This window comes from Anopheles coustani, unplaced genomic scaffold (genome assembly GCF_943734705.1).
Source record: "Anopheles coustani unplaced genomic scaffold, idAnoCousDA_361_x.2 scaffold_419_ctg1, whole genome shotgun sequence".
Classification (NCBI taxonomy): domain Eukaryota; kingdom Metazoa; phylum Arthropoda; class Insecta; order Diptera; family Culicidae; genus Anopheles; species Anopheles coustani.
In genome coordinates this window covers 18,994-33,240 of record NW_026525422.1, presented here as the reverse complement: position 1 = coordinate 33,240, position 14,247 = coordinate 18,994, and the positions used below count along the sequence as shown (strand labels likewise).

General features: G+C 39.6%; 1 protein-coding gene across 1 annotated transcript; it reads right to left on the bottom strand.

Moving 5' to 3' along the window:
- Positions 1-209: 209 nt before the first annotated feature.
- LOC131271292 (uncharacterized) lies at positions 210-2,543 on the bottom strand (the record flags this gene model as incomplete). Its single annotated transcript, XM_058272701.1, has 1 exon — positions 210-2,543. A coding segment is annotated over exon 1 (2,334 nt), but the record flags the coding sequence as incomplete, so codon positions are not given.
- Positions 2,544-14,247: the final 11,704 nt, after the last annotated feature.

Genomic DNA, 14,247 nt, shown 5'->3' with positions numbered 1-14,247 from the left:
GATGCTGTACCGTAGGTAACTGTACACAACTCGAAGACTCGTAGTGGCTCGGAAGGGTGTGGTCTCCAAAAAATCCGCAGGAAACGTTGATCTTCTTTAGCGTGGAGAATCTGACGATACATTTTGGCGATGTCTCCCGAAAAGGCTACTTTGTACATTCGAAATCTCAGAACAATGGAGTAGAGATCGTTCTGTACAACTGGTCCTACATGCAGCACGTCGTTGAGCGATAACTCGGCTGGAGATGCCTTTGCACTGGCGTCAAACACGACTCGGCATTTCGTGCTCGAACTAGATGGCCGCAAAACCGCATGGTGTGGCAGATAGTAGGATAGCTGGTTGGGTACATCGTCGGATTCACGGATTTGTCGGCAGTGCCCTAGAGTTTCGTACTCTCGGATGAACTCCACATACTGTTGTTGTAGCTCTGGGTTGCGAAGCAGTCGGTTCTCTAACATCATAAATTGTTTGAGGGCTACCGTGCGACCATTGTTCAACAGAGTTTGTTGTTTGTTAAACGGTAGTCGCACAATGAACCTTCCAGATTCATCCCTTTGAGATGTAGGTAGAAAATGGTTCTCGCACTCCAGTTCTTCGATGGATCGTTCCAGGACGTCTGGAACCTCTTCAGTTTGGCCAACCTGCTGGATCATTGTTTCGATGTCGACCAAAGCGTGGTGGGAATACATAGCTGGGATGGTAATCTGCTGCTCTGCTATGGCTCCGGTCACAATCCAACCAAACTGGCTATGTTGCAGACGAGGTAGATTATCAGCAAGATCGAGTTGGCTTGGCTTGAGTATATCGAAAAATAACTCAGCCCCGATAAGTAAATCCACTTTGTCTGGCGTGTAGAAGGTTGGATCAGCAAAGATTATTCCCTCCGGAATGTCCCAGTTGTCGATGTTGATGTTGCAGGATGGGATTGTGCCGGTTATTTTTGGAGTTACCAAGCATTCCAAGCTTGTTTGGTAACTGTTCACTCGGGATTGTATGGTAACGGTTAACTTGTCGCGAGCGAGCGTGCGCAACGCGTTGATTCCCACGATCGGAACGTTTGCCGGTCTCTTGGGCAGTCCTAGACGGTTGGCCATTTCCTCAGCAAGGAAATTGACCTGAGAACCGCTGTCTAGGAGGACGCGGCAGCGATGTGGCTGGTTCTTGGCGTCCAGTACGTTGACCACGGCCGTCAACAGCAGGACGTTCTTACTGGGTTTGATGGTTTGCGATGCACATGCTGTCGAAAGTTGTTCCCGTACCACTGGTCCGCCGTACTCTGCCGCTGTCGATGGAGGATGCACACTTGGGTTCGGAGGTTGAGGTTTTACTTCTGCTGTCATGGAAATAGTTGGCTGGCCGGTGGGTGCTACGTCCTCGTGCAGGAGCGTATGATGGCGACGCTGGCACTTGTAGCACTTTCTCTTGGAGGGACATTCCCGTAACTGATGTCCCTTCCGCAGGCAGTTGAAGCATAGTCCTGCCTTTTGTGCGGTGTTACTTCTTTCCCGTGGTGTCCCTTTCAGCAGTTCTGGGCAATTTATATTAGGATGGTCCTTACCACAGATTTCGCACTGAATAACCGCTGCTGTATAGCTCTTCTGGGCTGGATGTCTCGGAGAAAGCGGATGGTTGCCCTTTAGTTTGACCACAGGAGCTGATGATGACGCTGCTGCGCAATTTTCCAAAATCTGGCATCGGGATTTTAGAAATGCCATCGTCTGCTCGTAACGGGGCAGCTCACCTTTCCGCTGCGTCCCTTCCCAGGCTTTTCGGGTTGATTTGTCTAAAGCCGAAACCAACAGATGGACCACCATTGGTTCCGACACTCCTTCCAGGTTTTGTTTTAGGAACCTGAGACTTTCCACATGTCGGGAAGTCTCTTGGACTAGAGCTCTTAGCTCGTGGAAGTTTTCTGACGTCATCCTTTTGAGGTTCAGCAATCCGTGGATGTGGCTGTCCACTATGGCTCGATGATTGCCGAAGCGCTCCGTCAGAATCTCCCAGGCTTGCTTGTAATTGCCAGCGTTGAGGATGCTGACATCAATTGCACCTGCAGCCTCGCCGACCAATGCCTTTTCAAGGTGATACAGCTTCATAGTATCACTGTCGCCGGCATTGGCCATCAGGTCCTCGAAGATGGCCTTAAACTTGGGCCATGCAGCGTAAGTGCCGTCGAAAGTCGGGATCGGTGCCTTGAGCGGTTGCTGCTGGATGACAACTTGAGCCGCGGCAGGCTTGTTGTTCGTTGTCTTCGATTCCGCGGCTAGCAGCAACTCCTCGATTCTATTGGACGCCTCGTAGAATACTTCTTCGAACTCGTCGTAGACGCCGTCCTGCTCTGCCATTGCGCTGTCTGGAATTAGGCCTACGATGGTGGTGTGTATGGCACTAAATTCCGCGTACACAGTCGCAACGTTTTTGGCGAGCACCTTCAGCTGGGAAACGGTTGGCTCTTTCGTTTCCTGCAGCGTCTGCTCGATTCGAAGTAATTTGGAGTGGATCTGCGCTCGTTGGCGGACTGCCGTCTTCAGCGCCTTTTCCATCTTCTCGCTGTCCTGGGGTTCACTTGTTGATGTACTGGCTGTCGGCTCACTCGACTCACTCGGCGTCTTCGTTGGGGAATCCGCTTGCTTGGATGGGGTGTGCCTAACTCGTGGCATCGGGTTGTCTTTTCACTTTTCACTAGCACAATGGATCCGGTTCGAAGGACCATATGTTCGGTGTGCGGCCGAACGAACTTACACACAGACTTGCACCGACCTTCCTCGTGGCGTGAGGAAGGATCCAGGGAGTGACTTCAGCGGATGGAAGCCACCACTGCCTGGACGGAAAAGAGCTCGGAAGTAACCTCCGCGGATTAAGGTTACTCGCTCTGGAAATAAAAGCAAAGTCGATGGGCAGGCCAACAGACTAATACTCTTCCTTTCCAACTTATGGAGACTTAGACGGCAAAAAGGTGTCCAAATAGAACTACCGTGGGTCGGATTCCGTTTCGGATCTAATTGCCTTGATAAATAATGCCTACGCTTCTTTATTCCAAGTTCTCCATATATTTCAACAGTTTCGTAACCTCAAGGCATCCCACGATACAATGCTATAATAGTGATACCTAAATACTAACTACTGCTGTGTATACTAGTTCTATACAATGCTGGGCTAGCGATGAACAGTTCTCATCGCTGTAATTTGGTTACTGATCGTTTCGCGTTTTACAGTTCTATTCTGTACTCTGTTCTACAGGTTTGGTTCTGAACTATATTGCCTACCTTTAGGCGTTCCGTAACTTCCGATCTAGACGGAACAGTGCTACGGAGCACCTTTGAAGATGTTTGGATGTTGTTCAAATTACGTAAAAAGTGCTACGGAGCACCTTTGAAGATGTTTGGATGTTGTTGAAATTAAGTAAAAAGTGCTACGGAGCACCTTTAAAGATGTTTGGATGTTGTTGAAATTAAGTAAAAAGTGCTACGGAGCACCTTTGAAGATGTTTGGATGTTGTTGAAATTACGTAAAAAGTGCTACGGAGCACCTTTGAAGATGTTTGGATGTTGTTGAAATTACGTAAAAAGTGCTACGGAGCACCTTTAAAGATGTTTGGATGTTGTTCAAATTACGTAAAAAGTGCTACGGAGCACCTTTGAAGATGTTTGGATGTTGTTCAAATTACGTAAAAAGTGCTACGGAGCACCTTTGAAGATGTTTGGATGTTGTTCAAATTACGTAAAAAGTGCTACGGAGCACCTTTGAAGATGTTTGGATGTTGTTGAAATTAAGTAAAAAGTGCTACGGAGCACCTTTAAAGATGTTTGGATGTTGTTGAAATTAAGTAAAAAGTGCTACGGAGCACCTTTGAAGATGTTTGGATGTTGTTGAAATTACGTAAAAAGTGCTACGGAGCACCTTTGAAGATGTTTGGATGTTGTTGAAATTAAGTAAAAAGTGCTACGGAGCACCTTTAAAGATGTTTGGATGTTGTTGAAATTACGTAAAAAGTGTAACGGAGCACCTTTAAAGATGTTTGGATGTTGTTCAAATTACGTAAAAAGTGTTACGGAGCACCTTTGAAGATGTTTGGATGTTGTTGAAATTACGTAAAAAGTGCTACGGAGCACCTTTAAAGATGTTTGGATCTTGTTGAAATTACGTAAAAAGTGCTACGGAGCACCTTTGAAGATGTTTGGATGTTGTTGAAATTACGTAAAAAGTGCTACGGAGCACCTTTAAAGATGTTTGGATGTTGTTGAAATTAAGTAAAAAGTGCTACGGAGCACCTTTGAAGATGTTTGGATGTTGTTGAAATTACGTAAAAAGTGCTACGGAGCACCTTTAAAGATGTTTGGATCTTGTTGAAATTACGTAAAAAGTGCTACGGAGCACCTTTGAAGATGTTTGGATGTTGTTGAAATTACGTAAAAAGTGCTACGGAGCACCTTTAAAGATGTTTGGATGTTGTTGAAATTAAGTAAAAAGTGCTACGGAGCACCTTTGAAGATGTTTGGATGTTGTTCAAATTACGTAAAAAGTGCTACGGAGCACCTTTGAAGATGTTTGGATGTTGTTGAAATTACGTAAAAAGTGCTACGGAGCACCTTTAAAGATGTTTGGATCTTGTTGAAATTACGTAAAAAGTGCTACGGAGCACCTTTGAAGATGTTTGGATGTTGTTGAAATTACGTAAAAAGTGCTACGGAGCACCTTTAAAGATGTTTGGATGTTGTTCAAATTAAGTAAAAAGTGCTACGGAGCACCTTTGAAGATGTTTGGATGTTGTTGAAATTACGTAAAAAGTGCTACGGAGCACCTTTAAAGATGTTTGGATCTTGTTGAAATTACGTAAAAAGTGCTACGGAGCACCTTTGAAGATGTTTGGATGTTGTTGAAATTACGTAAAAAGTGCTACGGAGCACCTTTAAAGATGTTTGGATGTTGTTGAAATTAAGTAAAAAGTGCTACGGAGCACCTTTGAAGATGTTTGGATGTTGTTGAAATTACGTAAAAAGTGCTACGGAGCACCTTTAAAGATGTTTGGATGTTGTTCAAATTACGTAAAAAGTGCTACGGAGCACCTTTGAAGATGTTTGGATGTTGTTGAAATTACGTAAAAAGTGCTACGGAGCACCTTTAAAGATGTTTGGATCTTGTTGAAATTACGTAAAAAGTGCTACGGAGCACCTTTGAAGATGTTTGGATGTTGTTCAAATTACGTAAAAAGTGTTACGGAGCACCTTTGAAGATGTTTGGATGTTGTTCAAATTACGTAAAAAGTGCTACGGAGTACCTTTGAAGATGTTTGGATGTTGTTCAAATTACGTAAAAAGTGCTACGGAGCACCTTTAAAGATGTTTGGATGTTGTTGAAATTACGTAAAAAGTGCTACGGAGCACCTTTAAAGATGTTTGGATGTTGTTCAAATTACGTAAAAAGTGCTACGGAGCACCTTTAAAGATGTTTGGATGTTGTTGAAATTACGTAAAAAGTGTAACGGAGCACCTTTAAAGATGTTTGGATGTTGTTCAAATTACGTAAAAAGTGTTACGGAGCACCTTTGAAGATGTTTGGATGTTGTTGAAATTACGTAAAAAGTGCTACGGAGCACCTTTGAAGATGTTTGGATGTTGTTCAAATTACGTAAAAAGTGCTACGGAGTACCTTTGAAGATGTTTGGATGTTGTTCAAATTACGTAAAAAGTGCTACGGAGCACCTTTAAAGATGTTTGGATGTTGTTGAAATTACGTAAAAAGTGCTACGGAGCACCTTTAAAGATGTTTGGATGTTGTTCAAATTACGTAAAAAGTGCTACGGAGCACCTTTGAAGATGTTTGGATGTTGTTCAAATTACGTAAAAAGTGCTACGGAGCACCTTTGAAGATGTTTGGATGTTGTTCAAATTACGTAAAAAGTGCTACGGAGCACCTTTGAAGATGTTTGGATGTTGTTGAAATTAAGTAAAAAGTGCTACGGAGCACCTTTAAAGATGTTTGGATGTTGTTGAAATTAAGTAAAAAGTGCTACGGAGCACCTTTGAAGATGTTTGGATGTTGTTGAAATTACGTAAAAAGTGCTACGGAGCACCTTTGAAGATGTTTGGATGTTGTTGAAATTAAGTAAAAAGTGCTACGGAGCACCTTTAAAGATGTTTGGATGTTGTTGAAATTACGTAAAAAGTGTAACGGAGCACCTTTAAAGATGTTTGGATGTTGTTCAAATTACGTAAAAAGTGTTACGGAGCACCTTTGAAGATGTTTGGATGTTGTTGAAATTACGTAAAAAGTGCTACGGAGCACCTTTAAAGATGTTTGGATCTTGTTGAAATTACGTAAAAAGTGCTACGGAGCACCTTTGAAGATGTTTGGATGTTGTTGAAATTACGTAAAAAGTGCTACGGAGCACCTTTAAAGATGTTTGGATGTTGTTGAAATTAAGTAAAAAGTGCTACGGAGCACCTTTGAAGATGTTTGGATGTTGTTGAAATTACGTAAAAAGTGCTACGGAGCACCTTTAAAGATGTTTGGATGTTGTTCAAATTACGTAAAAAGTGCTACGGAGCACCTTTGAAGATGTTTGGATGTTGTTGAAATTACGTAAAAAGTGCTACGGAGCACCTTTAAAGATGTTTGGATCTTGTTGAAATTACGTAAAAAGTGCTACGGAGCACCTTTGAAGATGTTTGGATGTTGTTCAAATTACGTAAAAAGTGTTACGGAGCACCTTTGAAGATGTTTGGATGTTGTTGAAATTACGTAAAAAGTGCTACGGAGCACCTTTAAAGATGTTTGGATCTTGTTGAAATTACGTAAAAAGTGCTACGGAGCACCTTTGAAGATGTTTGGATGTTGTTGAAATTACGTAAAAAGTGCTACGGAGCACCTTTAAAGATGTTTGGATGTTGTTGAAATTAAGTAAAAAGTGCTACGGAGCACCTTTGAAGATGTTTGGATGTTGTTGAAATTACGTAAAAAGTGCTACGGAGCACCTTTAAAGATGTTTGGATGTTGTTGAAATTACGTAAAAAGTGTAACGGAGCACCTTTAAAGATGTTTGGATGTTGTTCAAATTACGTAAAAAGTGTTACGGAGCACCTTTGAAGATGTTTGGATGTTGTTGAAATTACGTAAAAAGTGCTACGGAGCACCTTTAAAGATGTTTGGATCTTGTTGAAATTACGTAAAAAGTGCTACGGAGCACCTTTGAAGATGTTTGGATGTTGTTGAAATTACGTAAAAAGTGCTACGGAGCACCTTTAAAGATGTTTGGATGTTGTTGAAATTAAGTAAAAAGTGCTACGGAGCACCTTTAAAGATGTTTGGATGTTGTTGAAATTACGTAAAAAGTGTAACGGAGCACCTTTAAAGATGTTTGGATGTTGTTGAAATTACGTAAAAAGTGTTACGGAGCACCTTTGAAGATGTTTGGATGTTGTTGAAATTACGTAAAAAGTGCTACGGAGCACCTTTAAAGATGTTTGGATGTTGTTGAAATTACGTAAAAAGTGCTACGGAGCACCTTTGAAGATGTTTGGATGTTGTTGAAATTACGTAAAAAGTGCTACGGAGCACCTTTGAAGATGTTTGGATGTTGTTGAAATTACGTAAAAAGTGTAACGGAGCACCTTTGAAGATGTTTGGATGTGGTTGAAATTACGTAAAAAGTACTACGGAGCACCTTTGAAGATGTTTGGATGTTGTTCAAATTACGTAAAAAGTGCTACGGAGCACCTTTAAAGATGTTTGGATGTTGTTCAAATTACGTAAAAAGTGCTACGGAGCACCTTTGAAGATGTTTGGATGTTGTTCAAATTACGTAAAAAGTGCTACGGAGCACCTTTGAAGATGTTTGGATGTTGTTCAAATTACGTAAAAAGTGCTACGGAGCACCTTTAAAGATGTTTGGATGTTGTTGAAATTAAGTAAAAAGTGCTACGGAGCACCTTTAAAGATGTTTGGATGTTGTTGAAATTACGTAAAAAGTGCTACGGAGCACCTTTGAAGATGTTTGGATGTTGTTCAAATTACGTAAAAAGTGCTACGGAGCACCTTTAAAGATGTTTGGATGTTGTTCAAATTACGTAAAAAGTGCTACGGAGCACCTTTGAAGATGTTTGGATGTTGTTGAAATTAAGTAAAAAGTGCTACGGAGCACCTTTAAAGATGTTTGGATGTTGTTGAAATTACGTAAAAAGTGCTACGGAGCACCTTTGAAGATGTTTGGATGTTGTTCAAATTACGTAAAAAGTGCTACGGAGCACCTTTGAAGATGTTTGGATGTTGTTCAAATTACGTAAAAAGTGCTACGGAGCACCTTTGAAGATGTTTGGATGTTGTTCAAATTACGTAAAAAGTGCTACGGAGCACCTTTAAAGATGTTTGGATGTTGTTCAAATTACGTAAAAAGTGCTACGGAGCACCTTTAAAGATGTTTGGATGTTGTTCAAATTACGTAAAAAGTGCTACGGAGCACCTTTGAAGATGATTGGATGTTGTTCAAATTACGTAAAAAGTGCTACGGAGCACCTTTGAAGATGTTTGGATGTTGTTCAAATTACGTAAAAAGTGCTACGGAGCACCTTTGAAGATGTTTGGATGTTGTTCAAATTACGTAAAAAGTGCTACGGAGCACCTTTGAAGATGTTTGGATGTTGTTCAAATTACGTAAAAAGTGCTACGGAGCACCTTTAAAGATGTTTGGATGTTGTTCAAATTACGTAAAAAGTGCTACGGAGCACCTTTGAAGATGTTTGGATGTTGTTCAAATTACGTAAAAAGTGCTACGGAGCACCTTTAAAGATGTTTGGATGTTGTTCAAATTACGTAAAAAGTGCTACGGAGCACCTTTGAAGATGTTTGGATGTTGTTGAAATTAAGTAAAAAGTGCTACGGAGCACCTTTAAAGATGTTTGGATGTTGTTGAAATTACGTAAAAAGTGCTACGGAGCACCTTTGAAGATGTTTGGATGTTGTTCAAATTACGTAAAAAGTACTACGGAGCACCTTTGAAGATGTTTGGATGTTGTTCAAATTACGTAAAAAGTGCTACGGAGCACCTTTAAAGATGTTTGGATGTTGTTGAAATTACGTAAAAAGTGCTACGGAGCACCTTTAAAGATGTTTGGATGTTGTTGAAATTACGTAAAAAGTGCTACGGAGCACCTTTGAAGATGTTTGGATGTTGTTCAAATTACGTAAAAAGTGCTACGGAGCACCTTTGAAGATGTTTGGATGTTGTTCAAATTACGTAAAAAGTGCTATCGGAGCACCTTTGAAGATCTTTGGATGTTGTTCAAATTACGTAAAAAGTGCTACGGAGCACCTTTAAAGATGTTTGGATGTTGTTCAAATTACGTAAAAAGTGCTACGGAGCACCTTTAAAGATGTTTGGATGTTGTTGAAATTACGTAAAAAGTGCTACGGAGCACCTTTGAAGATGTTTGGATGTTGTTCAAATTACGTAAAAAGTGCTACGGAGCACCTTTAAAGATGTTTGGATGTTGTTGAAATTAAGTAAAAAGTGCTACGGAGCACCTTTAAAGATGTTTGGATGTTGTTGAAATTACGTAAAAAGTGCTACGGAGCACCTTTGAAGATGTTTGGATGTTGTTCAAATTACGTAAAAAGTGCTACGGAGCACCTTTGAAGATGTTTGGATGTTGTTCAAATTACGTAAAAAGTGCTACGGAGCACCTTTGAAGATGTTTGGATGTTGTTCAAATTACGTAAAAAGTGCTACGGAGCACCTTTGAAGATGTTTGGATGTTGTTGAAATTAAGTAAAAAGTGCTACGGAGCACCTTTAAAGATGTTTGGATGTTGTTGAAATTACGTAAAAAGTGCTACGGAGCACCTTTGAAGATGTTTGGATGTTGTTCAAATTACGTAAAAAGTGCTACGGAGCACCTTTGAAGATGTTTGGATGTTGTTCAAATTACGTAAAAAGTGCTACGGAGCACCTTTGAAGATGTTTGGATGTTGTTGAAATTACGTAAAAAGTGCTACGGAGCACCTTTAAAGATGTTTGGATGTTGTTGAAATTAAGTAAAAAGTGCTACGGAGCACCTTTAAAGATGTTTGGATGTTGTTGAAATTACGTAAAAAGTGCTACGGAGCACCTTTGAAGATGTTTGGATGTTGTTCAAATTACGTAAAAAGTGCTACGGAGCACCTTTAAAGATGTTTGGATGTTGTTGAAATTACGTAAAAAGTGCTACGGAGCACCTTTGAAGATGTTTGGATGTTGTTCAAATTACGTAAAAAGTGCTACGGAGCACCTTTGAAGATGTTTGGATGTTGTTGAAATTAAGTAAAAAGTGCTACGGAGCACCTTTAAAGATGTTTGGATGTTGTTGAAATTACGTAAAAAGTGCTACGGAGCACCTTTGAAGATGTTTGGATGTTGTTCAAATTACGTAAAAAGTGCTACGGAGCACCTTTGAAGATGTTTGGATGTTGTTCAAATTACGTAAAAAGTGCTACGGAGCACCTTTGAAGATGTTTGGATGTTGTTGAAATTACGTAAAAAGTGCTACGGAGCACCTTTAAAGATGTTTGGATGTTGTTGAAATTACGTAAAAAGTGCTACGGAGCACCTTTGAAGATGTTTGGATGTTGTTCAAATTACGTAAAAAGTGCTACGGAGCACCTTTGAAGATGTTTGGATGTTGTTCAAATTACGTAAAAAGTGCTACGGAGCACCTTTAAAGATGTTTGGATGTTGTTCAAATTACGTAAAAAGTGCTACGGAGCACCTTTGAAGATGTTTGGATGTTGTTGAAAATTAAGTAAAAAGTGCTACGGAGCACCTTTGAAGATGTTTGGATGTTGTTCAAATTACGTAAAAAGTGCTACGGAGCACCTTTGAAGATGTTTGGATGTTGTTCAAATTACGTAAAAAGTGCTACGGAGCACCTTTGAAGATCTTTGGATGTTGTTCAAATTACGTAAAAAGTGCTACGGAGCACCTTTAAAGATGTTTGGATGTTGTTCAAATTACGTAAAAAGTGCTACGGAGCACCTTTGAAGATGATTGGATGTTGTTCAAATTACGTAAAAAGTGCTACGGAGCACCTTTGAAGATGTTTGGATGTTGTTCAAATTACGTAAAAAGTGCTACGGAGCACCTTTGAAGATGTTTGGATGTGGTTGAAATTACGTAAAAAGTACTACGGAGCACCTTTGAAGATGTTTGGATGTTGTTCAAATTACGTAAAAAGTGCTACGGAGCACCTTTAAAGATGTTTGGATGTTGTTCAAATTACGTAAAAAGTGCTACGGAGCACCTTTGAAGATGTTTGGATGTTGTTCAAATTACGTAAAAAGTGCTACGGAGCACCTTTAAAGATGTTTGGATGTTGTTCAAATTACGTAAAAAGTGCTACGGAGCACCTTTGAAGATGTTTGGATGTTGTTGAAATTAAGTAAAAAGTGCTACGGAGCACCTTTAAAGATGTTTGGATGTTGTTGAAATTACGTAAAAAGTGCTACGGAGCACCTTTGAAGATGTTTGGATGTTGTTCAAATTACGTAAAAAGTGCTACGGAGCACCTTTGAAGATGTTTGGATGTTGTTCAAATTACGTAAAAAGTGCTACGGAGCACCTTTAAAGATGTTTGGATGTTGTTGAAATTACGTAAAAAGTGCTACGGAGCACCTTTAAAGATGTTTGGATGTTGTTCAAATTACGTAAAAAGTGCTACGGAGCACCTTTAAAGATGTTTGGATGTTGTTCAAATTACGTAAAAAGTGCTACGGAGCACCTTTGAAGATGTTTGGATGTTGTTCAAATTACGTAAAAAGTGCTACGGAGCACCTTTGAAGATGTTTGGATGTTGTTCAAATTACGTAAAAAGTGCTACGGAGCACCTTTAAAGATGTTTGGATGTTGTTGAAATTAAGTAAAAAGTGCTACGGAGCACCTTTAAAGATGTTTGGATGTTGTTGAAATTACGTAAAAAGTGCTACGGAGCACCTTTAAAGATGTTTGGATGTTGTTCAAATTACGTAAAAAGTGCTACGGAGCACCTTTAAAGATGTTTGGATGTTGTTGAAATTACGTAAAAAGTGTAACGGAGCACCTTTAAAGATGTTTGGATGTTGTTCAAATTACGTAAAAAGTGTTACGGAGCACCTTTGAAGATGTTTATATGTTGTTGAAATTAAGTAAAAAGTGCTACGGAGCACCTTTAAAGATGTTTGGATGTTGTTCAAATTACGTAAAAAGTGCTACGGAGCACCTTTGAAGATGTTTGGATGTTGTTCAAATTACGTAAAAAGTGCTACGGAGCACCTTTAAAGATGTTTGGATGTTGTTCAAATTACGTAAAAAGTGCTACGGAGCACCTTTAAAGATGTTTGGATGTTGTTCAAATTACGTAAAAAGTGCTACGGAGCACCTTTAAAGATGTTTGGATGTTGTTCAAATTACGTAAAAAGTGCTACGGAGCACCTTTGAAGATGTTTGGATGTTGTTCAAATTACGTAAAAGTGCTACGGAGCACCTTTAAAGATGTTTGGATGTTGTTGAAATTACGTAAAAAGTGCTACGGAGCACCTTTAAAGATGTTTGGATCTTGTTGAAATTACGTAAAAAGTGCTACGGAGCACCTTTGAAGATGTTTGGATGTTGTTGAAATTACGTAAAAAGTGCTACGGAGCACCTTTAAAGATGTTTGGATGTTGTTGAAATTAAGTAAAAAGTGCTACGGAGCACCTTTGAAGATGTTTGGATGTTGTTGAAATTACGTAAAAAGTGCTACGGAGCACCTTTAAAGATGTTTGGATGTTGTTGAAATTACGTAAAAAGTGTAACGGAGCACCTTTAAAGATGTTTGGATGTTGTTCAAATTACGTAAAAAGTGTTACGGAGCACCTTTGAAGATGTTTGGATGTTGTTGAAATTACGTAAAAAGTGCTACGGAGCACCTTTAAAGATGTTTGGATCTTGTTGAAATTACGTAAAAAGTGCTACGGAGCACCTTTGAAGATGTTTGGATGTTGTTGAAATTACGTAAAAAGTGCTACGGAGCACCTTTAAAGATGTTTGGATGTTGTTGAAATTAAGTAAAAAGTGCTACGGAGCACCTTTAAAGATGTTTGGATGTTGTTGAAATTACGTAAAAAGTGTAACGGAGCACCTTTAAAGATGTTTGGATGTTGTTCAAATTACGTAAAAAGTGTTACGGAGCACCTTTGAAGATGTTTGGATGTTGTTGAAATTACGTAAAAAGTGCTACGGAGCACCTTTAAAGATGTTTGGATGTTGTTGAAATTACGTAAAAAGTGCTACGGAGCACCTTTGAAGATGTTTGGATGTTGTTGGAATTACGTAAAAAGTGCTACGGAGCACCTTTAAAGATGTTTGGATGTTGTTGAAATTACGTAAAAAGTGTAACGGAGCACCTTTGAAGATGTTTGGATGTTGTTCAAATTACGTAAAAAGTGCTACGGAGCACCTTTGAAGATGTTTGGATGTTGTTCAAATTACGTAAAAAGTGCTACGGAGCACCTTTAAAGATGTTTGGATGTTGTTCAAATTACGTAAAAAGTGCTACGGAGCACCTTTGAAGATGTTTGGATGTTGTTCAAATTACGTAAAAAGTACTACGGAGCACCTTTGAAGATGTTTGGATGTTGTTCAAATTACGTAAAAAGTGCTACGGAGCACCTTTAAAGATGTTTGGATGTTGTTCAAATTACGTAAAAAGTGCTACGGAGCACCTTTAAAGATGTTTGGATGTTGTTCAAATTACGTAAAAAGTGCTACGGAGCACCTTTAAAGATGTTTGGATGTTGTTCAAATTACGTAAAAAGTGCTACGGAGCACCTTTAAAGATGTTTGGATGTTGTTGAAATTACGTAAAAAGTGCTACGGAGCACCTTTGAAGATGTTTGGATGTTGTTCAAATTACGTAAAAAGTGCTACGGAGCACCTTTGAAGATGTTTGGATGTTGTTCAAATTACGTAAAAAGTGCTACGGAGCACCTTTGAAGATGTTTGGATGTTGTTCAAATTACGTAAAAAGTGCTACGGAGCACCTTTAAAGATGTTTGGATGTTGTTCAAATTACGTAAAAAGTGTTACGGAGCACCTTTGAAGATGTTTGGATGTTGTTGAAATTACGTAAAAAGTGCTACGGAGCACCTTTAAAGATGTTTGGATGTTGTTGAAATTACGTAAAAAGTGCTACGGAGCACCTTTGAAGATGTTTGGATGTTGTTGAAATTACGTAAAAAGTGCTACGGAGCACCTTTAAAGATG